Here is a 26,269-nt window from a genome sequence, read left to right as displayed (position 1 = left end):
TATTTTTATATGCATTCTAATTCCTTACATGAGTTTTTTTCTTCGAATATTATATCTTTTAAGTTAAATTCTTAAAAATATGACTTGTTTTATTATCTTTTAAAACCAAAAATATACCAAACAATTCAGTTTTTTACTTAACCTAAAATTTAACTTGGACCTTGGAAACAAGTGACTGTTAAATCTGGCATATTGTGAGAGAGTGTAAATTTATTCCTAGGTTTGCTAAGCACTAATTTAGGAACTGCGTTTACCACATATTCAATTATATTATGTAAACAGCATTTAAATAGTTTATTCATTGTAATAATATTGCAATATACACCTCAAAAGTCCAAGGTTTACTTACTAGACGTGATTAAGATAGTCAATGTAAGCAAAGAATGAATGCTAGTATCAAAGCCAGCTCTAAATACTTTCAACCCAATACCAATCATAGTTGGATGAACTGATTAGCTAGAGATGAAGAATGAACCCACGACCTTTAGCACAAATAAATGGCCTTCATTTTGTGCTATTTTTCGCTTGTAGGAAAATTAAATTGCAAATATAATTACTGATATTAGAATGAAAATTGAATGGTGCCAGATCACAGAAACTGATTTGGACAGCCTTGCCTCATACAGAATGTAGCAGCTTAGACGAGGAGTATTAAAATTTAAAAACAAAATGCTAGATTGTATAGCTGAAGAATGTTAATACAAAAAACTTTCAAGTAAAAATCTGACAATTTATAACAAGACATGATAAATCACAGTAGAGGGTGTTCAGCCATGACTACCCTTAATATATATTTGTAAATAGGCACAGTAGGGGTTGCAGATTAAGTGAGAAATAACTAACATTTTTAAACTGCATAATCACTCTAGAGTTGAATAAAAACAGAGTATTAAAATACTAGTCAATTTAGAAAAGGAAGCTTAAAGACTGATACATTCCTTCATTAGAGAAATTGTAATGATTTTAAACCGTACTTTGCTGTTCTGAACTTTACAATGGTGGGTCTGGAAACTTTCTCCTCTAATTAATTTAAGATCGCAAGTACACATAATTTATTTTTAAAAAATATTTTTAACATGGATATAATAGAAGACTGCATAAAAATCTTACATTATCAACCAGTTGAAAATGACAATGCTTTAATGATAGAGTTAAACAAATATTAAGCCAAGCTGTATAGTTGTCTGAAAAATAATAAATTAAAAAAAAAAAAAAAAAAAAAAAAGAAAGACTTGGAGGAAATTACAAATTAATATTTAAGTGAAGACAAATAAGTTAAACTGACATAATAAATCTTTACTGCGGAAAGTGGGTTTAAGTTAAAGCCACTTGATAGATAGTTGAATCTTGACGATATTTATAATAGTGGTACCTAAATGTCTTGACAGTAATTTTTTTCTTATTACTTAAATATTAATTTGCAAGTAATAATATATTTATCATTAAGACAAAAGGATTCTAAAACTATATATAAGGAACAGCAGCTACAGAGCATTTAGCAGATGCAAATCTAAAGTACTTAAGGACTTTTTATTCAAGATAAGTGCAGTTACAAGGCTGCACATTTGTTTCATAAGTCTTTACCTTGAAAAACCAAGTCAAATTTTCACAATTTATAGAGCCTATACTCAAATTTATCAATATTATATTTTCTCAGATATACATAAGAAAATTCTCTGAATTTTTTTTTTTCAAATCTAAGACATATTTTTGAAATTAAAAGACAGACTTTGGAAAATTGTATGTCTTTCGCTCTTGAGCATCAATGATAACATTAAAATAAATTAAAAATTTATGATATTATTAAATAATTTAATTTTGTAACATAAATTATTAAAACCGATAAATACTAATTACTAACATATGTGTAAATCAGATCATTCATGCTTAAATGTATTACTTATATTGTGAAAGTGCAGTAGCACTGCACCTTGTTTAAAAAAACTCGTTGGAAAAAAAATTTATATTCATTATTTATGAAACAAACCTTATTAAGTTAAAAACAAAATTTGGAACTAAACATTATTGCCTTTCAAAAATAATTTTTTAGTCTGAGAAAATGTGTTTACATAGGAAAGCTAAGGTAGACAAAATATTAAGAAATGATCTTAAAACACAGTAACAAAATTTCTTTGAATAAAAAAGATAAATATGGACAGTAATTTTTTAAAAAATAGAAATAGTAACAAATTTTATTTACTTTCATAAAATATTATCAAGTCAATTACAGTGAAAGTTTCTATAGTAATGCAATACAATTCAATATTGTTTACTTAAACAAAAACATATTCACGATGTCTAAAGTTACAACTAAAGTAAAATTTCCTAAAAGGCTATTAAAATCTTCCCTGATTTAGATTTACTTTTCTAAGCAAACACAACTTAAAGGTTGGTAGTCATAAAATTTTAATAGTAGGTAAATGCTTACAATAAGATAATAAACATCAATCATCACTTAAAAAAATTGTCCAATTTTGGTTTGGAATTTAAAATGTACTAACAATTGAATGTCAACATAACTTCAATTTATATACATACAATACAGCCATGGTGAAAAATTTAAAATTCGTTAGAAATAAACAAAGATCAAATATGTAAAGAGAAATATAAATTTCGTGATCAACGCAACTAAATATTTGATAAAAGATGTAGTTATAAAACAAGATAAAATATATTTACTTTAATCTGAGAAATTTTAAAAGATTTAAAAAAAAAAAAAAAAGAATAAATTTTTGCTTTATAAAATTAAACTTTTGATAAATGGAATTCAGTTTAAAAAGTTAAAAAATAGACTTGTAATTACCTTTTAGCATATTTTTGCAATGATAAATTTATAGAAATAAACAAAGATCAAATATATAAATTTCTTGATTAACACAACTAAATGTTTGATAAACGTAGTTATGATAAAAGAAAAATTTTATTTACTGAAATAGGAGAAATTTTTTTAAAAATGAATAAATTTTTGTTATAATACAATTAAACTTTTGATAAAAGAAATTCAGTTTTAAAAGTTAAAAAAAAAATAGATTTAAAATTGCCTTTTAGTATATTTTGGCAATACTATATTTAAGGGTAGCTTCAGCTGAACAAATTTTTCACTTTGGTCTCCAAGTTTTTGGGAAGTTATGAAACAGCCCAATGTTTGAGCAATGTTAGTAAAATGTTTAGGAGTGACTCTTTTAAGATCCATTAGAATGTGGGGCATGTGAGCACAATAATTATCAATAAGTAGTGCCAGAACAATAAGATTAGCAATTAATTTATCTTTTTGTTGAGGTGGAAAGCTTCTTGAGGTACGACCACCCTCAGTTTTTGTAGTCAACGTAAACTTGCGTATCATACTTCCTTTCAATGGCTCTGGTATAAGTGGCGCCGGATCTTTTTTACGAATATCGGCATAAGTCAACTGGCTAAATGTCACTAAATGATTATAATATAGCAAATACTTCAGCTTTTCAGGATTCTGCAGATTTCCCTCAATGCGTTCCAGAACGAATTTACAGAAATGTTGTTTAGCAGTATCCTTATCTGTCTCGTATGTCTCAAGCCATGAATCCGCATGATCTCGAAGACTTGCTTCAATTTCAGGCGATATAATATCGTTTATGTCAAAAACTTCGTCAAGGGATTGCGCATTTCTATTTGCAGGTGGCAGGTAGGAAACGGTTTGTGGTGAATTAGCAAAAGGATCAGGAGGTTGAGGACTTGCACTGACAGAATCATCATTAGCTAACTCTTCTAGTGAATCTGTTTTCACATCCAGTTTCAATCTTGCCTTTAAAATGCGTTTTTGTGTTTTACCACCAAATTCTTGAGTTAACTTATTTCGATCTTCCCAATAATTTTTTTCAGTATTTGTATTTTCACTAACAATCGCATCTTTAGAAGTTATCATCGGTTTTAAAATAAAACGAGTGGAGTCGTATAGTTTCATTTTACCTGTATTTTTGTTGCGAACGCCTACAAAATATTGTAAAGCAGATGCATCACGAGAGGATCCGAGATACGATAAACGGCCATTATTAGCCATCAGTTTTCTATTTGCATCACCACTTCCAATCATAGATTCTCTATTTTCCAGTATGAACGATTCAAATTGTATCTTGGAATCAGCATCTACCCGACCATTAGTGAATTCAGCTATGAATACAGGCGCTTTCTTGCCGATTTTGGAAGAAAATTTCAATTTAACTTCATCGGGTTGCTCCATTTTAAATGTATAAACAACAGTTAAAATCCTTCATACAGATAGTAATAGATAGATAGTGATAATAATTTTAAAGCTTTTTATCGCTTGAGATCTGTAATTAATTTTTTTAAAAAATAGACTAAACTGTTTATAAACAAACAAAACACGTGTTTATCTATCGGTTGCAACCAACTAGTGAACTGGCTTAAGTCTCTATACTTGTTATAAATTATGTTTTTTCGTTAAAAACGTACAAAAAAATAACAATGTTTTATTTAAGTGAAGTGTTGTGTATCTTCGTGAAAACCGGTTGTTCGTTTATGAAAAATAGCTAATTTATTACATTTGATTTATTGATGGTTAAAGAAGTATAAATAAAAGGTTAGAATAATTTTAATTTTCTTCAATGTACAAAAAAACAGGATATTTATTTTGTTAACTACTGTTATTAATTTGTTGCTATTTAAACAGATCTACAATCCATGCAAAATAATTCTGTTTATTCCCTGTGTTATTTGTATAGAAATAAAGCTAAATATTTTTTATTTCTTCTATGAAAACTTATTTAAGCATAGATTTCATAAATTATTGTAATTTGGGGGAATATTTCCCATTTGAACCATTTTAGATTCAATATCTGCATCATATTTAGGCACTTTTTATTTCTAGTTGTTGGTTACTGATATTGTTGTTGGTGACTGATTTAATTTCCACATCTTGATTACATTCAGTGTAAGTCATTTAATGTTTGTTTGCATACAGACGCCATGGAGTATATACCTATTGTCTTGATTTGTTCTTTCCATTATTCAAGTTGTTCATTGGATTTTTCTACATCTATTTATGAATAATTTTAAACTGCAGGACGAACTCAATCATGTGCTGTTTCGGTTTTTAAGGATTATTATTATTAATCTTCATCATTGGGAAGGTTTCCATATTATGACTTGCAGCAAAATGATCTCCAAATCTTGTTAATTTCTGGGCAGCTGCAAATCCTGTTTTATATGTTCTTTGAAAAAAGATGTGCAAAATTTATTCGACAGATAACAATTTAGAAATATCTCTTTGATATTTTAATGTAACACAATCAGAATTCTTATTTTTCATAATGTTTTGTATAGTTAAATCATTAATTAATCTCACTATCTAAATTGCTGAATTTTTTAAAAATTATATGAATCACTGCACACTTAGTTATTAATAATTGATATACCTAGTAAGAATTATCTTATCAGGATTGGGAGCAAGTGATTAAATTAACAAAAAAAAAAAAAAAAAAATCAAAAGTACTGTAGAACTCCAATTATTGGACATCCGATCATTTGATACTTTGGTTATCTGCTATGTGGTAAAAGTGTTATGAGTCCCATTTTATAATTATTACTACTGACATTAACCTATAGTTGTAGTAAAGATTAATCTGATATTTGGCTACTTATGAATTATAAATAAACAGGAAATAAAAATATACCATTTTTGTTTTTCTTCACTAATTTTATCATTTTTTATGACAGAAAAATAAAGCACAATTATCGCTAGAGATAAAATCATTGCGGACTGGAATGCAGAATTTTTTGCTTCACCTCGGTCGCTTTGGACGAAAAGGTTCTTTCCATCCATTTTTCACCGTTTGCAATGTAAATTCTTTGCAACTGATTTTAAATTGACCCAAATTTTAACAAACCATGGAAATTTTAAGAGATATTTATTTCGTTTCCATCTGCAGACCAGTGGAAATTGTGCTTGTGGTGATGCTGATGAAGATGCAGAACATATTCTTCTTCATTGTAGTCTGTATGCGAGTGCCCGAATGAATTTAAGGACTGATTTGAGACGTCTTTCTATTTGTTGGCCACCTGTCTTATCAGAACTGGTCAAAAGTATTGAAAGTCTTGCGGCCTTGCGGAATTTTGTTTTTAATGTAAATTTGTAAATTTTTCTTCTTTTTGTTTTCTACTTACAACTGTAAGCCTCATGCTATACTTTGTGGTGCATGAGGAGTTTTAAGTTGTTTAAATAAATAAAAAAATTTTTTTTTCAAATTTGGTTTTATTATTTCATGTAATTTCATTAAAAAAGCAACTTTTTATAAGGTCTTCTAATTAACCGAAAGGTGTCCCTTGTCCTAAGAGTGTGGGTTAATCAGAGTTCTACTCTATCCTACATGTCCAGAGAATCAGTTGTCTGATTTGCCACTTCTGGAAGTAATGTGTACAACGACTGATACTTGTCTTCATGTTCTTTTGGACTTTACAGGATTATATAGACCCTTTTCTTATTGAATGATTGTTAGGGACAGACATTTTATTAATTGTTATTTTATTACTTTTAAGATTTTCAGTATTCTCAAGTAGTTTTATGAGATAACCCAATAATATTTAAAGCCAAGATTTTTAAAAAAGTATGAAATGAGGGACTTTTAATATTTTAAATGCAGCAAGAAAATTTTATGTTTAGTTATGCAAAAAAGTTATGTATGTATTTTAAGAATTCCAGAAAATTTTAATTCCTCTCTTGATGGTTTTATTTAATAACAATTAAAATAAAAAATTCAATTATTTCAGATTCGTTAAATATTAAGAATGTAGTGTAAAAATATTTGGCTTCAATACTTATTGTATTTGCATTTCAAAAATAATTAAAATTTGTTTAGCATTTTTTTAAAGAATTTTTAATACTGAACCAAGTAACAAATAAAAATAAACAATTTTAGGAGCCATTCACTAATTTCCATTTGTAAAATGAAATTTTTAGAGTTTAGTTTGCTTAATTCTTTACATATATATAAATTCGGTGTGATCAATTATATTACATACCATAATATTAAGAAAATATATTTATTTATGATCTCATTACCTTATAACAATATTTGATATAAATAAAGGAGTACTTGAAATTGGTAAAATGAGTTATTATCAAATCTATGAAAACTTAAGTGATAAACATTTAATTTATAAACTAATATCCTATTTTATACTAAAACAGAAAAACTTTAAAAAGAAAACTAAGTGCGTATTTTTTTTACAAACGAAAGAAAAGTAATTTTTGCCCAGATGCAAATTTGTATCCTCTGGAGCAAAGGTAGACAAAAGATTTACGAGACCCAGGGTAAAATTTGCTGCAGTCTTTGCTTAAGTTTGATTTTTCCTATTTTGCAAGCTTTTTTATAAAGATTTTGTTTAAAAATGTTTTTATGTTTGATTCTTAAAATGTAAGTTATCATAGATTTACTAAAATATTAATCTCCATTTTTTTGTGTTTATTTGAACTAAAAACTAAATATTTGCTGGTTTTTGTTTTTATTAAATTACATTAATTGTGAAAGTATCCAGTTTCCTTTCATGTTAAGCCATTAAGCTATAATCAGCTTGAAAATTTCATTTTAAACATATAAAATACAATAATAATTGATTTCTGACGCACAGGTCTTAACACTTGTTTCTTGCAAAGCAATATTTTACGTTAAGTGATTTCGTGTTAATGAGGTTAGACTGTATATATTTATTGATATTCCTTTAATGGCTCAAATTTATAATTTTTACCTTAATTTATCATCATTATTATTTATATTTTTGGTTTCAATTTTCAAATTAGTATTATTTATAAACATTAATGTTTACATTTCCCATTTTAGTTCTTAACATGGGTGATGTTACTAAATCATTTTTGTATGCCTGGTGTGGTAAAAATAAAAGTACCCCATCATATGAAGTCAGAAATTCTGGTGGCAAAAATAGGCCAAGGTTTTTGTGTGAGGTACAGTATACCTTTAATTTGTTTATAGATTTGCAATAATTTTTCTGTTTGAATAAACCTATTTAAGAGTATGTATTTTTTAGTTTATTTTGTAATCAAAGTTATGTTTGGATAATTTGTAAATAATGTACCACTTTATTTTGTATGACAAAGAATAAAATGTGCTTAGTTTTGTTGTTCTTTACTTTACAATTCGGCAAAAGCATTGCTTTATAATTTTGTATTGAAGAAAACATTTTTTTTTTTTTTTATCTTGTGATTGTTTTTCAAATCATAATTGTGTTTTTCGAAATATTAGGGCAAAAAAAAAAAAACTTTCTCTTACAAATTATTTTTGTTCTCAAATAACTTCTCCTTTTCTCTGTTCGCTAAGCAGCTGAAAGAAGTAGCTACTTGTTGGGTATCCGCGCACCTGGAAAGTCGTATTGAACAAAATTTGTCTTGAAATGTCATGATTTTAACTATTTTTTTAAGGAAAATAATGAAAAGTCCGGACTTTAGATTGCTGAAAAATCTAATTTTTAAAATGGAATTTAAAAATAGCCCCCCCCCTATTTCATGGTGCTCTGAATATCTGAATTTGTAATAAAATCCCCACTCACAGACATATTTTATTATAATATAAAACGTTTTTATCTTGTTCTTTAAAAAGTTATTGTGCTCTTTCAAAAAATGAAGGAAAAAACATTACTAGAGCAAATTATCTTTTATCTTCTGTGATTTCAGAATTTTTGTTATTATTTTATTAATTTAAAATTCAGCTGAAGCAAGCCAGTCATTGGCGAATTTTTTTCTATTCTGAATTGAGAGCAGAAAAATCGAAGAGTATTTCTTTCCTTTCCGATGAACAAGAAAAGTATCTTTAGAATATAATTCTGCAGTAAAAAATTATTTGCTTTTGTATTTTTTTCAGCTATTTTATTTGCTATTTTTTTTTTTTTTTTTTTTTTTTTAAATTTAAAGTCTTTAAATATGAAGATGCATAGCATAACAGTTTTGGTTATACCTATCATTTCAATTTATGTTATTATAATGCTTTTTTAAACTTCTTGTGTTTTGTCGGAGAAAATAGTAACTTCGTTAAGTCATGAAAAATTCTAGGAATTAGTCATGGAAAGTCACGAATTTGAAAATCTAAAATGTAGCAGATACCCTGTACTTTCTAAAAGGGAAAAACAAATTTTTGATTATATTTTAACTCTAGTGTGTTATAAAAGTTTTAAAACATCCAGGTTTGTAGAAATTATTTAAGAAATATAATTAAAATCTTTACTTAGAGGAAAAATTATTAAGTTTACCAAGGTCTCTTCTGGGTATTTGAAATAGTTTTATATAATCTTTCTGACTAGTTTTATATAATCTTATAGTTATTAGTTTCCTGAAAAATATTTTTGGACATACTTAGTTAAATTTTGTTACTAGGAAATTATTTGAAAAGTTATTGATTTTTTAAAATTAATGCATATTCATTGCTTTTATATTGTAGGTAACTGTTCCTGGGTTTTCATATGTTGGTGTTGGCAATTCTACAAACAAAAAGGATGCTCAGACTAATGCTGCGAGAGACTTCCTATCTTTTCTTGTTCGAGAAGGAAAATTATCACAATCAGAGGTTCCTATTGAACTACCTGTAAGTTTAATAACCTTTTAACTTTATTATTCATATATTTGCTCTCTTATTTTAGTGCTATTTCATCACTTACTAGAGAATAGATGCAAAATTTCTATTTTCAATTTAACTATTAGGTATTATGTCAAACTCAAAATAAAGTTACATTGGATTATTAATTATCATTAATATGAAGTATAAAAATAATTTATTTTTAGAGTTGGAAATTGTTAATTTTTTTTTTATTAGAAGTTACTGTTAAATTAAAATGTAAAGCTGACAAATTTTGCAAAGAATTTGCTGGTTCACATTTTTTTAGAAAGAATTTTGCATGTGTGATAAACCATAATGAACTTGTATTATTTCATTTATACTTATTTCTTTCAAACATATATATTATACCCTTATATATATATGTAACATAAAAAGCTTCTATTAATTTTTTTATGTTATCCCAATTAAGTATTCTAATCGAAATACTTTCTCACACTTTTAAAAGCCACATCCTGTTCTTAAATCTGTTTTTGGCTCAAGTATGCATTTAATAAAAAGCATGACATTTTCCCCTTTGCACTCTGTGGGAAACACTCAATCTATTTGATAAACCAATAGCAATTACTAAGATTTTTCCTCTTTCCCTAAATTAAGACATTTTACGGATTTTACTTTGCAAGATTTTCCCTAACATATAACCAAGGAGCGCAACTTTTCGTGTTCACTTTTACACTTTCTCATGACTGCTCTGACTGATAATTAATAAATAAATTTTGTACCCTCCTTCCCGGCCTAAAACCTGTTTTAATCCTTCCACTCGGCAACGACGTTATATATATGGGTCATTCTCACGAAAACTGTCATTTTTCAGCTCATAAAATCCCAAAAAAGTAAAGTGAATAAAAAGCTCTGAAACTGTCTATATTAATAGAAATATGTAATGGCATTATAAAGAAAGTATATATCCTATAAATTATACTTAATATTTAAATTAATTAATTTTTTAATAATTAATTTATAATTATTAATTTATAATAATTAATAATTAATTAATTAATTTAATAAATAAATTAATTAGTTTAATAAATCAATTTATTAATTTATTTTTCAAATTAATTAATAAGTAAATTAATTATTTTCACTATTTAAAAAGTGAGGAACTGACACTAATAGTGAGGGAATGATATTTTATTTTAATACATGTTTTTATCTAAGTTACATCTACCTAAAGCTTGAAAATGATAACATACTAAGTATATCTAATATTTATTATAGTTTAGTCTTATATATTTAATAGTTTTTACAGGTTTGGGAAATAAAATTGGCTGGCACGATTGAACAAAAAAAAATTTAATAATATACTCATCTTGAATCATTCCCTCACTTCAGCGTCATTCCCTCACTTTATACACTAGTGAGGGAATGATGAATTCAATAAAATTTAAAAATAACAGTTAGGCTTTATTAATTTCTGAAGTCAATCACATGCAATTATATTCATACAAGAAAGCAACATATAATTATCCACTTTCTCGATGAAGTTGTATTTTATTTTACTCTAAAAAACGACATGAGGGAATGACAAATGTAAAAAATTTTACCTGGTTTGATTCATTCAAATTTATTCCACAGCAAAGCTTCTTTAAGTTGAGAATGGAAACATACTGCAATTTTGTTCTATGATGCCAGTTGTTAACTTCTGAAGTTTTTATTAAAATATTTTTATTCTAAGATGATTGCAGGTGATAAGAACATTGTTGTGAGGGAATGACGCGAAACACTGGGGACAAAGTTTAAAATAGTACTGTGTTAATATTTTTATCAGAAATTAAATTTAAAATTTATTTTCTGAATTCTATATTTCAATATTCTCAAATAAAAAACACAAATTTGCAAAAAAAAAAAAATTTATTTCAGATACAATTTTTTTCTTTTTTTAAATCAGCAGTGGGGACAAGTGAGGGAATGACATATTGGTATATTTTTATTACCTAAAATTAATAAAAAATAAAAATTGATAATTTTATTTTTATTCTTTTGTTAGCTTGTATTCTGAAGGACACTTTCCCTGAAAAATTTTTTTTCGTAAGTTGTAAAACAAACATAAAATATACTGGGGACATGAAAATGACTGTTTTTGTGAGAATGACCCATATATATCCTCTCAATACCTCAGGGGGTAGTGATCCAGGAGTTTCAATGTCTTTTGGATTGGCTCAAAATTACAAGGCTACGGAGTTGAACATAAGTAGTCGTAAACTCAAAATTGGGTTGGCTGTTTAACGACGGATATATATATATTAGACATACTTTACAAATTAGGTTTCTGTAACTCTGTTTGATAATCTTTTGAGAAGTAAATTTTTATTTGCATTTCTTTACTTAAATATCATTAATTTATTTACTGTAATAAACTTTTTATGTTTGATACTAATTAAATTGATTTTGAATTTCTTTTCTTTTGAACTGCACTTTGTAACAAAGAATCAGTAAATCAGGAAAAAAAATAATAATTTGTTGGTTTATTATTCATTCCAAAAATTTTGTTGGTAAATCAGGAAATTTGTTGGTTTACATTAAATTTATAATAATATATCTTGAAATAAATTTGTTTCCATATTAAGTGACTGGTTCATTATTTGTATTTAATGTTAAAATTTGTAATTTTTTATTTATTTTAGAGTCAGGCAGTTCCAAATGCATATAATAGTGGCCCTTCTGAATTACCTGCTGGTGGACCTGTAGCTCCTCATATTAAATTAGCTTCTTCTGAGCAAAATTATCCTATCAGAAATGATTACGTGCCTTTAAATCAAGAATCTACACCTGACTATGTTAAAAGAATTGAGGAGCAAAGACGGACGGAGGAGGTAAAGAATATTGCTTTCTGAAATTATCTAAGATTAGCTAATAATCCAGATAGTTAATAATAATCGGGATTCGTTTTGCCGAACATCTTTTTACCAAATTTCGTGACTTGGAAAATTTTTTAGAGGGAGGAATTTGAAATTTACAAATTCCTCTCCCCAATGTCTTATGAGAATACAAAAGCCAAAAATTCCTTTGTTTATTTATCAATGTTCTATTCCTTCACCAATATATTTAAAAAATGTTAATTCTTATATTCCCTGGTAGAATACACAATTGTGCTTCAGTCACTGGATATTGATATTATTTGTTCCGTGATTTGTAAAATTTAAAAGAGAAAAAAAATGTTAGTAGGTGGAAAATAAACATAGAAATGTTAAAAGAAAATGCAGTGAATAAATCAGGGTAGCCAGAAAACATGGAATTTTATTAATCTGGTAAAGTCGGGGAAATGTCTAGATAGTTAACTGAATAACCCAAAAGTTAGGGAAAGTTAATAAATTTAAGTTTGAGGTATCTAAAACTCTTCTTCTCATGGGCACGACAGCCCAGGATGGGCCTTGGCCTTCTCAACAAGCCTATGCCAAGACATTCTTCCCTTAGCCAAGGTTCTCCAGTTTATAATCCTTAAAACTTGTTGGTCCTTTTTAAGGCAGTCTAAAAATCTTAGGTTTGGCCGTCCACTTTTTTTTGTACCTGTTGGCCTGGCACTGAAAACTTTTTTGGTTGTCCTGCTATCCTCCATTCTTATGATGTGGCCTGCCCATTTAATCCTTTGATAAATTTAATGACATCAGGTTCTTTATATGCTTTGTAAAGTTCCGTGTTTGATCTTCTAAACCAGGTACCGCTTTTACTTATTCCACCAAAAATGCTTCGCAGTATTTTTCTCTCAAATCTAGCTATCATATTTTCATCTCCACGGGTCATTGTCCAGGTCTCACATGCGTATGTAAGCAATGATCGGATAAGACATTTATAGAGTAAAACTTTTGTTTTTCTTTTTATTAGGCTTGACTTAAGATATTTTCTTAGACCATCAAACTCTAGTTTTCCAAAAAAGAAAAAAAAATGATCTTGTATTAATTTTTTTTAATGTTTGTTTATTTTCGTGACAAACAGTACTGTGTTTAGATAAAAATATAAACTTACAAGTAGAGCTCTAAATAAATAAACTTTTGGGAAATCAATTTTTTAGAAAAGTCACATCATAATTGGGGATTAAGGCATGGATCTGAACATCTGATTACTTGAAATTAAAATTTCATAATTAGAGCTCTTACTCAAAATATTACTCTTACATGTGTATAATATTTATATCAGGCTGAAGACTTGGATATTAATTCTGGAATCCATGGTAACTGGACTTTAGATAATGCAAAATCACGGCTTCACCAATTTCTCCAGATGAACAAGTTAAATCCTGAGTATAAATATTCTCAAGTTGGTCCTGATCACAACAGGTTTCCTTTTTATTTTTTACTATTTTAGAATCTCTAATTCCTGTTTTGTACCTTTCTAGGTTATACATTCTTTAGTTGTCACCACTGTCTTATCACTTGCAGCTGTTTTTTATGTAGTTTTTTTTTTCTTCATTTTTCTCAGATATTTCTTTCAGTGCTGTGTAAAGAACTGAGGGAAATAAAAAGATGTATTAAAGTGGACATAGCACATTATATTACACATGTTTCACTGTAACCAATGATTGAATTGTTATATACTATACAAATTAATTGTGATATTTTAATGTAATGTTTACGGGAAGGAAATACTTAAATTTTCCTTGCCATAAATCATTATTTAATTTTAAATGTGTTATGTATGTATATAACAGTTTAAACATTGGTCAATTTTGTTAAGTCTACTTAAATACAATTGCTTTATTTTAGATTAGTGGCATACAGTTTGTGGCTTAGGGGTTAGTTATTGTCTTCAAGTGTTTAATGTGCTATCCTTACCTGCTAACTGAAATAAATAAATTATATGAAAAATAATTTATCTTGTATAAAAAATATTTGTAATTGTCTTAAACCAATTTAATTTTTTTTTATTTATTCTGTCATAAAAATTATAACATCAAAATGCAGAAGCATTAGTTTGAATGCCAAAAGTTTTAGCTCTTTTTACTCTATTTTTTTATTTCAAAAAAGAATATTTTTTTTTATTCATGAAAATATCTCAATTTTGAAATTTTGGCATTGTTTCAAAGTTTATTGAAATTAATTTAAAACATTTAAGAAATTAGTTAAACCTCAATCCATTGTTCCCAGATCTTTTGTTTTCTCTTACATATCACCTTTTTTAACAGTCTCATCTCAAATGATATTTTTAAAATGACACCTGTTTAGATTGTTTTGGAATAGTGTATAGTCTATCAATCAGAAATACTACTGATGTATGAAAAAATATTAAAGTTATTTCATTTTAAAAAGGAAAACAGTAACTCTTGATGCTAATGATTATGAAAATGAGAATTTGTTCTAGTTTAGGGAAAACTGATCAAACAGTATCTTTAATGTTTATGTGTCAGCTGATGAAAATGTTGAAACTTATGTTGTCAGTTCAAGAAATAGTTCCAGAAGCTAAAGAAAAGCAAATTAATCTTTATGAAGATGGTAAATCAATACCACAACCAATGCCAAAACTTACATTAGGCCAGCCTTCAAAACGATGAAATTTCTGCATTCACACAAGCTTACAGAAAATGAATAGCAATCTGTATTCATTGCTTCTTCACTAATTTTCATACATTTTCAAGTCATTATTTCATAATTTATAGTAGCTTGCAATTATTGTTTTCCTCTATCTTCTTCTTTAGCACGACAGCCCCTTACAGGCCTTGACTGCCTCAACCACGCGGAACCACCAATGCCTCCTATCCGTGGCGACTTTTTTCCAGTTGTTAATCTTTATTACTTTGAGATCTTTAGTAGTGTCATCCAGCCATCTAGTTGGAAGTCTTCTTCTGTCCCGAGATCCAGAAGGATTTTTAAAGGTGGCGATTTGTACTGCATTGTTTTCTGAACCTCTCCAGATATGGCCAAGCCATCTTAATCTATTGCTTCGGATGACCTGCACTATCTGTGGCTGTCCATAGAGTCTATATAATTCAAAGTTGTATCTGATTCGCCAACAGCCTCTTTCCTGTATCTATCATTCAAAATAAGGAGCCCTGAGAGAAACGATTGATCAAGGTTTTATTGATCTTGTTAAGTAGTTTGTTTTGTTTTTAAATTCGATTTTAGGTTGAAATGCAGAGGGCAACACATTTAACATTTGTATTTGCCCCCCAAGTCACAAGTTGTGTATCCCTAGATTATGTCTACTTATTTTGAACTTATATCTTGCTTACATATGTATGTAATATATTTGTGATTGCCTTTTGTAGCGTTTTTTCCTATGATTCTCATGGAAGTTTATTACTAATCAGAACTTTAAAAATGTTGCTGCAAGTGATAAAACAGTCAATCCCCATTTTATCTCCAATTCCTCTCACGTTACAAACTTTGGAATGTATTACTTATGAAAAGGTTGGTTGAATGCAAAACATACTTTAAATTTTTTTTGCTTATATTTGTTAATTTATATGTATTTTTTGTAACTAACTATATATTATGTTTAAGGAATATTATATTTCACAAATGTGTTGTTGTATTTTCAGAGCACTCATTATTTTTTAATGTTTTATTGTCTTTTATGTGCAGCTTGTTAGTTAATGAATAAATAACTTGTGTTCAAAATGGAAATTAACAATACAACTTTTGATCTAATAAGATTTCCATGTCCTAAGTAATTTTGAAGTTCGTGCTCCGAGAAAAATCCAGACTTCCAGATTTTTGCAAACCGCGATCTGGAAGTTTCCGGAAATCCAAGGATCAGAAGTTTCGAGAAATCATCGATCACATTTATGTTTAAAAACTCTTGTATATTATATTTAAAAATATGAGAACTAGATTTTATACTTGTCACTTTCATTTGTTAATATTTTTTTCTGGTAGAATAATAAATGTGATTAGAGATAAAAGTTAACTTATAAATTATTATTCATTTAAATTGAGCTGCATATAATTTATTTAGAATTTCATGTTTTGAAAATATCAATGATTTAAATTTATAAAGACATTAAATTTTTAAATGTGTCATTAATGATTTTATTCAAGAAATTTTCAGGATTTTTGAGTTGGGCTAAAAATTATCCCCGTATATGTATCATTGTAAGGCGGCCAAGTGGCCGAGCAGTTAGCGTGCCTAACTGCAAAGTAAATGGCTGCGGGTTCAAATCCCACTCAGGACATGGATGTTTCTTTCTGTTTGTTCTCCTCTGTTATGCATGAATGTATCCCACCCTATGAACAGGGGTATGTGTATGGTGTGGGTAATGTTGCTCGCCTCTGTGACTTTAGCCACGAGGTGCTCACCTAGCAAAGCAAAATGAACAACATTTCCAGCTCCTTCCATGGTGAAAAACAATAAGTTAAATGCCTATGTTCAATGATTTAAATTTATAAAGACATCACTTTTTGGAAATGCATTATAAATGATTTTTCTCAAGGAATTTTCAGGATTTTTGAGTTGGGCTCACAATCACCCTTCTCACTTAATATGTTGTTACATATGGCTAGCTCGAATTTCAATCCATGGAGATCAGGCAGCCTTATGTCTCTCAAAGGAATAAAGAACAGTGGACAAAGAAAAACACAATAAACACACACTATATAAACATAAATAAACTAATAAGTTAAATATACATAAACAAGAAAAGGATTAACGAAAAAATATGGGTAAATTTTGATCAATAATAGTTTATATAAGTTCTAGCAGTCCAATATAATTCGGGAATTTCCCCAAGTTACCAATAGGATATTGATCGGAAGCAAGAAACAAACTAGGATTGCTGTGGTTTCCAGGTTAAATATAACACCACTACTATTTATACTCAATTGTGTGGACTCGACTGAGACTGCACGTTATAACAACGACCATATGTACGTACTCATGATCCCCGTTGTACTCCTTTGAAAAGCTAATGTCAAAAAACCGTATGATTAAAGAGATTAAACAACAATAAGTACAAATTTATAAGATTAAGTTTTACTGTGTTCTTTAACATTCAGTATTGAAAAGCCAGTTATTTTAATTTTTTAAGAAATTCATAAAAAATTTTTACAATGATAAACCGTTTTAAAAAATTTAGATTTCTGTTAATTCTTTTTAACAAAGAGTTTCTACCATTTGAATTGAAAGAAGACTACTACTTCTGGGCCTTTTTATTTCCAGCTATTTTTTCTTCCACTGGGGAAGCAATTTACCATCCCTGATTATAAAATAACGTGAGCGAATTTAAATTAACTCATAATATATCTTAAAAATGTTTCAATTAAAATAAACAACCCATGTCCTGTAGTTTTTAGAATTAGATAATGTTATTAGCTTAATAGATAATGATAGCTAGATAATGTAATCAAAGCTTATTTTTATCTACTTGTGAAATACATTCTGTTTGCTACAGTCAAAAGTATAAATAAAAATTATCTAAATTTAATGTTTTCAGTTTAATTTTAAAATTATTTTCTGTCACCAGTGTAAATAAATTTGTATCTTTCATATGTAGTAAATTATATTCGTTATTGTATTTTTCAAATTGAAATTTTCATATTATATTAAAAAAATCTGTTAAAGAAAAATATTAAATTAATTTAAAATATTTTTTTATTTTATTTAATACTGCAATACGTCAAGAATAATATTGATAAATATAAAGTTCTATAATGTTTAATTAAATGGCAAAAAAAATTCTATACTTTATTTTTCTAACTGTTAATGCTAAAACATACCTTTACAATTTTATTTGTTTATGTTTATGCCATCCATTTGCCTTTTTCATTAATTTTCATCACCTACAATGTAATCATCACCTACAGAATGTCCTCTTGTTCAGGTGATAATTCATATTATGTTTCGAAAATAAACAAACCCATGAAATACAATAGATGATTAGATAAAGAGGGGGGGGGAATACATGCAATTTCAGAGAATGTGAAGGGGAAAAAATTGAAAAGGGAGATTTCAACTTTTTTTCTGCCTTTTTCTCTGTTATTGCAAAGGAAAATAATTTTGAATCCTCTTTTCAATAAATACATTGTGAAGCGGACAGGTGGCCGAGCAGTTAACATGCCTAACTGCAAAGCCAATGGCTGTGGTTGCTCAAGGGCTGGATGTTTCTCTCTGTGTGTTGTCTTCTCTTGTGTGTATGAATGTCTTCCACCCTATGAACGGGTATGACTTTGGTCACAAGATGCTCACCAGGCAGCACAAAATGAACAACACTTCCGGCGCCTTCTCTTTTCAAAGAACGATAAGTTCAGTTCTTGTTGTTAAAAAATAAATAAATACATTGTGTATTTTCCCTTTAAATTAAGAAAATATTACTTTCTCAAATATTTATAGCATGTTGCCTTTTTGTTTCCTAAAGATATTCATAATAAGTTTTTTTTTATATATATTAAATAAAACTTACTATATTTGTTGTTGTAGGAGCTTTCTGTGTGAAATGTCTTTTTATGTGAAACAATTGGGTAGAAGTAAGTTCTATAGCCTCTTTTCATTATAAATATTTTTACCACTTATTTAATTTAACTTAGATTATTACAAATCACTTTTATTAGTCAAATTTCTATTGACAAAATCATGATTGTAACTGTCCGGTCTATAGCAAAATATTTAATAAGGAGATAGAATTTAAAAAAAAAAAAATTTTCATCTAAATTCGAAGTAAAAAATTGAATAACATTTTTACAAAATTCAAATTGAGAATCTTTAAAATATGAATATATATATTTTTAAATGTGCAGGTGGGATTAAGTATCAAAAGTTTAACTCATTTTTTTCATTAAATTTATAAAACTGCAGAGAAAAATAAATTACTTAATAAAGACCAATTGTTGGAGCTGTATTTTAACTGCAACATTTTTATTTGAAGTTATGTTCAGTTTGACTTTTTTTCAAAACTTTATTAAACTTTAACAATACAGTAACTACACTTTCCAATACAAATTTCATTATAATAACTTTCAATAATATAAAATAAAATAGCAATTCAAATAAAATAGTCATATGGTTTTATTTATTATCTATCTACTTTTCTAAATGATTTTAATTAACTTTAAAGTAAGCTATATGTTCCCCAATATTAATATATCTTTAGCAATCTAAATTTTCCTCTAATACCTTTTCAATACACCGAAAAGAAGTTTAATTTAACCAACTTTTCTTTCAATGAAGTAGTTGGTGATCTCTTTTAAAAGTTTTAACCCATAGCTTGGTACAAATTTATGAAATTGCAGAAAAAGATAAGTTCTTTCCAATCAAATGCTAGAGTGCTATTTTAATTATGTCATTTTCATGAGAAATGATGTTCCGTTCCAGTTTTCTTAAAAACTTTAAAATATGATACAAATTTGCATGCAATTTTGACTTGCTTGTAACAATCTAAATTTCCTTAATACCTTTTTAGTTTCCTAAATTCTAAGTTTAGTGCAATGACTTCTCAAAAAATGTTTTGGTTTTCGCCTGCATTAAATTTAGAATTTCTGTCCTGAGAAATTCATGTAATAAGATAACTTTCAAAATGTTGAATAAATGTATTGTTGAGGTTTTTAATTACAAATTTTTGTTACAAATTGTAATTCATTAATCTCATTTCTTAATATAAATCATTAATAGCATTATCTATCATTGTTAATTACATGAGATACCATTGTTAATAATACGATCAGTATAAGAATATTGTGATATAAGAAATGGTAGGCGAAAACAATGACTGGCGATACTCTATAAGTTAACCTTTCATTGTAGTGTACTGCTTTAGTGGTCTGTCCAAGTTGACCACCAAAGCAATGTACTGCAAGTAGTGAATTAACAGATTTTTATCACTGTACCTAAAAATATTTTTATAATGTATCAACATGCTTACAATGTAATCATTTGACAGATATTTTTGCCAGAGAGCATGGTTCGAACAAACAAATGGCTTCTAAATCATGTGCCCTGTCTCTTGTGCGGCAGCTATACCATTTACAAGTTATTGAAGGATATTCTGGTGTAACTAAGAAAAAGGAAACCGATAAGGTACATTTCAGTTATTGTTAATTTTTCTGTTTTCCAATTATTTATCTAATAGTTTAAAATAGTGTTATGTTTTATACTTGTTTGAAAGCAAAGAAACCATTTTATAAAACTATCAAATTAGAACAATTTTTGAATTTCTAAAATTCTAAGTTTATGAAGTTAAGCAATTTTAAAAGGCACTACTCTAAGGCTTATTGTTTTAAGCAGTGCTGGGTGTTCTAATGAACCTTTAATGGCTATTTTTAAAAATATGAAGTCATAAAAGTATACATACTAAGTGTGTAAATTAATACTTTAGTGAAAAAGAACAGTTTTAAATACTAGCCATTCACTGTTGAGATCAATTACTGCAGAGAAAGGAAAGAAATTATCTTAGAACTCCTCTTAATTCCTGCTGCAAGGCGAATCCATTTTATTCCCTTTAAACTAATAAACTGGCTCTGATGTTTTTACATAATGCTACTTTGGCTATTTCAAAAAGAATTGGTCTGATCACTGGAGTAAAAGTAGGGATAGTATTTTGTCATGACTGCCATTATATTATGTATGTTGAGATTTTTTTTTAAAAAAGAGAAAGGTTCATAAAATAGAGGTTGCCAATAAATATTTTTGGAGAGAAAAGGTTTCTAATCTTTTCTGCGTTGGGATTTTGTCCAGATATAGACAAATTATTATTAATATCAAAATTATTATTTAATATTAATATCAAAATATTAATATCAAAATTATTATTTAATATTAATATCAAAATATTAATATCAAAATTATTATTTAATATTAATATCAAAATATTAATATCAAAATTATTATTTAATATTAATATCAAAATATTAATATCAAAATTATTATTCTCATATTTTTAGCTTAATGAAAATGGCTATTGCTGAAACTGACTACACAGTTGCAGGGGGAAAAAAGGGTCAATATAATAATTGGTTTGACGAGGATTCTTAGGGTTGTTTCCAAAAATAAAATTAAGGCATATTAGAACAGAGAGTGTCAATTACAAATGTACCAGAAAAATTGAAAAGAAGATCCATAGAACTAAAAAGATTTTTCATGAGGGTCTCTCAAGAGATGTTGAACATCTTATAGGAGTTGGGGAGAGTAGAGCTTTCTTTCATTTAATTAATTGTGGACAAAAAAGTAGTTTTAAGAACAAAGGAAATAATGACAGCATATTGAGTGCTAAATATGATATTCTACAAAAATGGAGAGAACATCTAGATGAGCTATTAAACTTAGATCTATACATAGAGAATAGTGAATCAGCAAATAGAAATCTCGAGGTTCTTGATTCCCCTTGATTGAAAAAAAAAAGATATTAAGAAACTTGAAAAAAATATTAATAATTCCTCTGAATTTTTAATGGTTAAAAAAGAAATTCCAAATCTTTGAGCCCCTGTGATCCTTCCACTAAACTCCAAGGTTTCGCAGAACAGCTTTTATAAACCTCTGCTATGAGATGCTAATTATGTTAATGCTTTTTTTTTAAGAAGCAACATATTTTGTAATATGCTGTGCAGGGTGCTTAGCCTTTAAAAAAAAATGCTTATTTTTAATTTACGTTTTTAAAAAGCCCTTAAAGGTGCTTTTTTTATTCGGGGTTTCTAAAAAGTGTTTAATTTTCTACCTTTTAACCCACTGGCGGTTAAGCAAATGGTTAAAATTGGGAGAATGTTTCTCCCCTTTACACTATTCACCTATCTATTACCATGTAAAAACCGGTTTTGCTATGCAGAGAAGAATGCAGGTTAAAATGCGTCTTTTTATGTGCAGAACTGTCAGTGGTTTAAAAAGAGATTTTATCTTTATCGTTTATGGTGTCGATTGTCGTTAATGGTGTCTTTGTCGATTGTCGTTCTAAGTTATGAAAAATGCATGATTTTCACAATTTTCTCTGTAATGTTTGTGTAAATTGTTTGAAATTCTTTTTGAATTTTATTGTTTTTATCTTTATAAATTAAGTACTTTAAATGATAGAAAAAAGTTATTTTTATTACTGCTCTAATCCTATTTATGATTTTTTTTTGGGGGGGGGGAAGTGATGAGAAATATTTTTTGAAAGCTTAAAAAGTACTTAAAAGGTGCATATTTTTTGTTGCAAAATTTGGCTATGCAGTCTGTATTAGCAGTTGCAATTATTAAGCTTTTCTTATTTAGTTGGAACCATATGATGTCAGTGTGGACCCTGCTTTAATAAGTGAAATTGAGGATGTCCTAATGGAATTGGAAATTCATCCTGTATCTGTTCCTGAGGTATGATTTTTCTTTTTAAATTTAATAATGTTGTCTTTAATTAACTATGCAATCAATTTGCAATTATGTAATTAAAATTTAATAAAATAGGCCAAACATTAAATTTAGACCTATTTTGCTTATTGTTAGTTTCTTTTTTTTTCAATTTTTAACTAACAATTTTTGATATTTTACTTAATTTACTCAATCTATACTTGAATTTACACATATGAAATTGTAAAACTTAAATTTTAATCTGTAATTATTATTTAAGGAAAAATACCATGAGTGTGCTACTGAAATCATTTGATGAGACAATTAATATTTTTTTCTATTTAGAGCGTTTGTTTACGCATCTTGAGCAATTTCTTCTCCTTGCTACATTTTTCTTGAGAAAATTAATACTTTCCTTCACGTAGAAAATAAATTATTTTTGATTATTTTTTTGTTGTAAAATAGAAACAAATAAGATAACTTGTGTCCCTGTTAAAAAAAAAAAAAAATTTAGTTAATGTAATATTCTCTTATCTAACCTAGTATTCTCATATCCAAAAATGTACAACCTATTGCATTTACACCAAAATCGGCCTTAGTTAATTTTTTATTGCGAATAAAAAATGTATAAAAGATAAAAATATTTAATAACAAAATGTAAAAATTAATAGAAAGCCTTTTTTTTTACTCATACCTTGATCATCCAGAACTTGATTGTAACCATTTCATTTTTCAAGTTCTTTTCATGATCATAAGTTAAATACCTGCAGGAAAATGCTATAAGTTACGAATTTTGCACATTACTATGTATATACATGTTACTTTTAGTTATAATCGAAGTACAGCTTACAATTTTATGTTTACAGATTTACCGTGGCTCATGTTTGGCATTAACATGGTATTTTTTAGTCTTAGTGGTCCACCCACAAGCATGCAAAACCATTTTTCTTTATTTTATTAAATAAAGGTTTTGCATTTCTCTTGTCATTCTATCCATTTATGATTATAAGTGCAAAAGCAGAATTATATCTGATGTTCTTCAAATAAGGCTTTTGATAATTACAAAATAATTAATTATAATTCTGAGTATTGTAAAAAATAAATGTCTGTTAGTTAAAGTATTACTTTTTTTATAAAGGAAATTTAAAAGGTGAACCTTCAAATTATATTTAAAAGGTGAAGATATCAAATTATATACATTATTGCTTACATAATGAATCAGAAATTAACTGCGCATAAAATTTTTGACCAAACTGGGACATAAATTGTAAGGCTGGAAAGTTGAAATATTATTCAAACAAATTATTCTACAAGGACTGTGACATACTTTGAACATTTTCTGTTCTATGACCTGTAAGCAAGTTACAGGAGCAAAAAATATAGTTTTCTGTTTGTAACATATCAATATCTTTTTCCCTAATATGCTTAGAACAGGGTTTCAAAAAACCTAGTCTTTATTAGTTTTTTAATATTTTACATTTTACTGTTCCAATTGGCATACACATTTAAATTTCTATTAATAGTATTTAACAGTAAAATAATATTAGTAAAATATGTTGTGTGTTACTTTCTTTGAAGAGCATTTATTCAATAAGTAAATAAAATGAAAATTTTAATGAAGTAATTGATGTTCCATATCTGTTCATAAACCAGCCTTTTTTGTCTGAAATTGTTTTAAATCTACTTCAATCATGTTCTAATTCATCCTAATTGCGCTTTTTATTGATTCAAAATAATTATTTTTAAGAATTTTACTAAATCTTCTATTAATTATCTATTTTCTATAAAACTGTGCTTGATTTGTTCAAAACAATTATTATGTTTTGTTTAAGTTGAATTATTAGTAATTTTGTGTTATTCATAAATTAGTGCTGGGTTATATTAATTATTATTCTTAATGCTTCCTAGTTTAAAACTGTCACTTCAGACTGTTTCGAAAATGCAAAAGTGTTATCCCGAATTGCTCCTAGCATACAACATTGTAGTGATTAATTAACAATTTTACATCCCTTTTATATTATTACAGTTTTTGAAAATATTAGTTCTAATAAAAGCCTCCCTTTTTTTTAAACTATAGCTGGTCCTTTTTTTGTGTGAAAAAAAAATCAGTTTTTTTTTTTTTTTTTTGGACCCGGTTAAAATCTAGCAATCCTGATTTAATCATAACATCTTCTGGTTTGTTGGTTTTAAACATCTGTATTTTTTTAAAGGGTGAAAGTGAAGAGCCCATTCCTTTAACAATTGAGAAGAATGTAGAAGTCGATGAAAGATCTCCTCACACTGGTGTAGTTCCCTGGTCTCCACCCCAATATAACTGGAATCCTTGGACAAGTTGCAACATTGATGAAGGACCTCTGGCCACAGTAAGGCTTCAAACTTTATTCCCATTTTCTGTTGTAGAAACTAAGTATTTTCTAAAATGCAATCTGATTTACTATTAGTGCCTTTTTTTTTTAATAACACATACAATCTGTAGTAATTGCATGTAATTGAAAAACCTCTAGCATGTTTTTTTTTTTTAATTAGTTCTTTGTTTAAATTCTCTTTTTTTTTTAATTCTTCATTCTGAAAGGATTTTTTCCCCATAGTTATTAATTGGAGTGCTTTAATTAGTTTTTCAGAATGCATTATAAATTTTAAATTCTTTTTATAAATAGTTTATGTTTTTATTGACACAATTTTAAAGTTAACTGTGATTAAGCTATTAATGTCTCTAATTTTAGTTTTATTTACTTATCCACTGATATAGATGACACTTCCGGATATTAGCGCCGGTTTAAAGAAAGAATATGAAGAAAGAGCTAGTAACGATTCTAAATTTCAGAAGGTAAAATATAATTTATATTTATAAAAATTCTTGAAACTTCTATTATTGTAATTAGAATGTCTTATTTGCTAATTATGCAAAATTTCATAAATGATTTATTTTTAAATGTTCTAAGTAGAATACAATAAATATACTTTATTCAGCTTGAAAGTCAAATATGGAATCTCGTCAATTCATAACATAACAAATATATTTATCAAAATATCAATTAGTATGTGAGTTAGGGGTGATTGTAATCTGAGTTTTTTGTATCATTCCTCCAGGTCTAAAAACTTGAAGCAGGGCATGTCGTTTTTCCACGAATATTTGCAGAATTCGGTATACTTCGAGACTAGGTTGGATAATTGACTTTCATGAATCTTATATTCGACGAAATTTTGAAACTTTTCTTAAATCTCGTTAATGAGACACTTACATACATGTGATTCATATGCCAATTCGATTATTTTTGATTTGTCGGATTTTCGTAATTTTGAATATTTGGAACTGTGCCAAAATATTGCTATTCTTATTCATGTAATTTTAATATCAAACAGCAATTTTAGTATTTGCATGATTTAAAAGTAATATTCTGTGATTCATATTTACGCAATTTGAAAATCGTATACGGCAATTCCTATTCATACAATTTAAAAATCCAGTGTCGTGATTTGTATTTATG

At 27.5% G+C, this 26,269-nt stretch overlaps 2 protein-coding genes across 3 annotated transcripts in view; one reads left to right on the top strand and one right to left on the bottom strand.

The window, feature by feature from the left end:
• Window positions 1-2,162: 2,162 nt before the first annotated feature.
• Polr1E (RNA polymerase I subunit E) lies at window positions 2,163-4,492 on the bottom strand. The gene has a single exon (XM_016061492.4). The coding sequence runs from the start codon at window positions 4,211-4,213 to the stop codon at window positions 3,032-3,034; it is 1,182 nt and encodes a 393-aa protein (XP_015916978.2). The 5' UTR covers window positions 4,214-4,492; the 3' UTR covers window positions 2,163-3,031.
• Window positions 4,438-26,269, top strand: part of mle (dosage compensation regulator mle) — a 57,490-nt gene continuing 35,658 nt past the window's right edge. Inside the window, exons 1-11 of one of the 2 annotated variants that reach the window (XM_071184328.2) lie at window positions 4,470-4,573; window positions 7,830-7,951; window positions 9,438-9,581; window positions 12,236-12,424; window positions 13,746-13,885; window positions 15,811-15,952; window positions 18,957-19,003; window positions 20,413-20,549; window positions 22,713-22,808; window positions 24,992-25,144; window positions 25,531-25,608. In XM_071184328.2, coding sequence (XP_071040429.2) covers window positions 15,945-15,952; window positions 18,957-19,003; window positions 20,413-20,549; window positions 22,713-22,808; window positions 24,992-25,144; window positions 25,531-25,608 — 519 coding nt within the window. In that variant the 5' untranslated portion in view covers window positions 4,470-4,573; window positions 7,830-7,951; window positions 9,438-9,581; ... (1 more) ...; window positions 13,746-13,885; window positions 15,811-15,944. Of the gene's footprint in view, window positions 4,574-7,829; window positions 7,952-9,437; window positions 9,582-12,235; window positions 12,425-13,745; window positions 13,886-15,810; window positions 15,953-18,956; window positions 19,004-20,412; window positions 20,550-22,712; window positions 22,809-24,991; window positions 25,145-25,530; window positions 25,609-26,269 lie in introns of both variants that reach the window. The other variant, XM_043043229.3, reaches the window with a different exon arrangement.

Source organism: Parasteatoda tepidariorum, chromosome 10, assembly GCF_982258835.1.
Source record: "Parasteatoda tepidariorum strain Cologne lab strain chromosome 10, Ptep-v5.0, whole genome shotgun sequence".
Lineage (NCBI taxonomy): Eukaryota > Metazoa > Arthropoda > Arachnida > Araneae > Theridiidae > Parasteatoda > Parasteatoda tepidariorum.
This window is presented reverse-complemented; position numbering and strand designations above follow the sequence as displayed.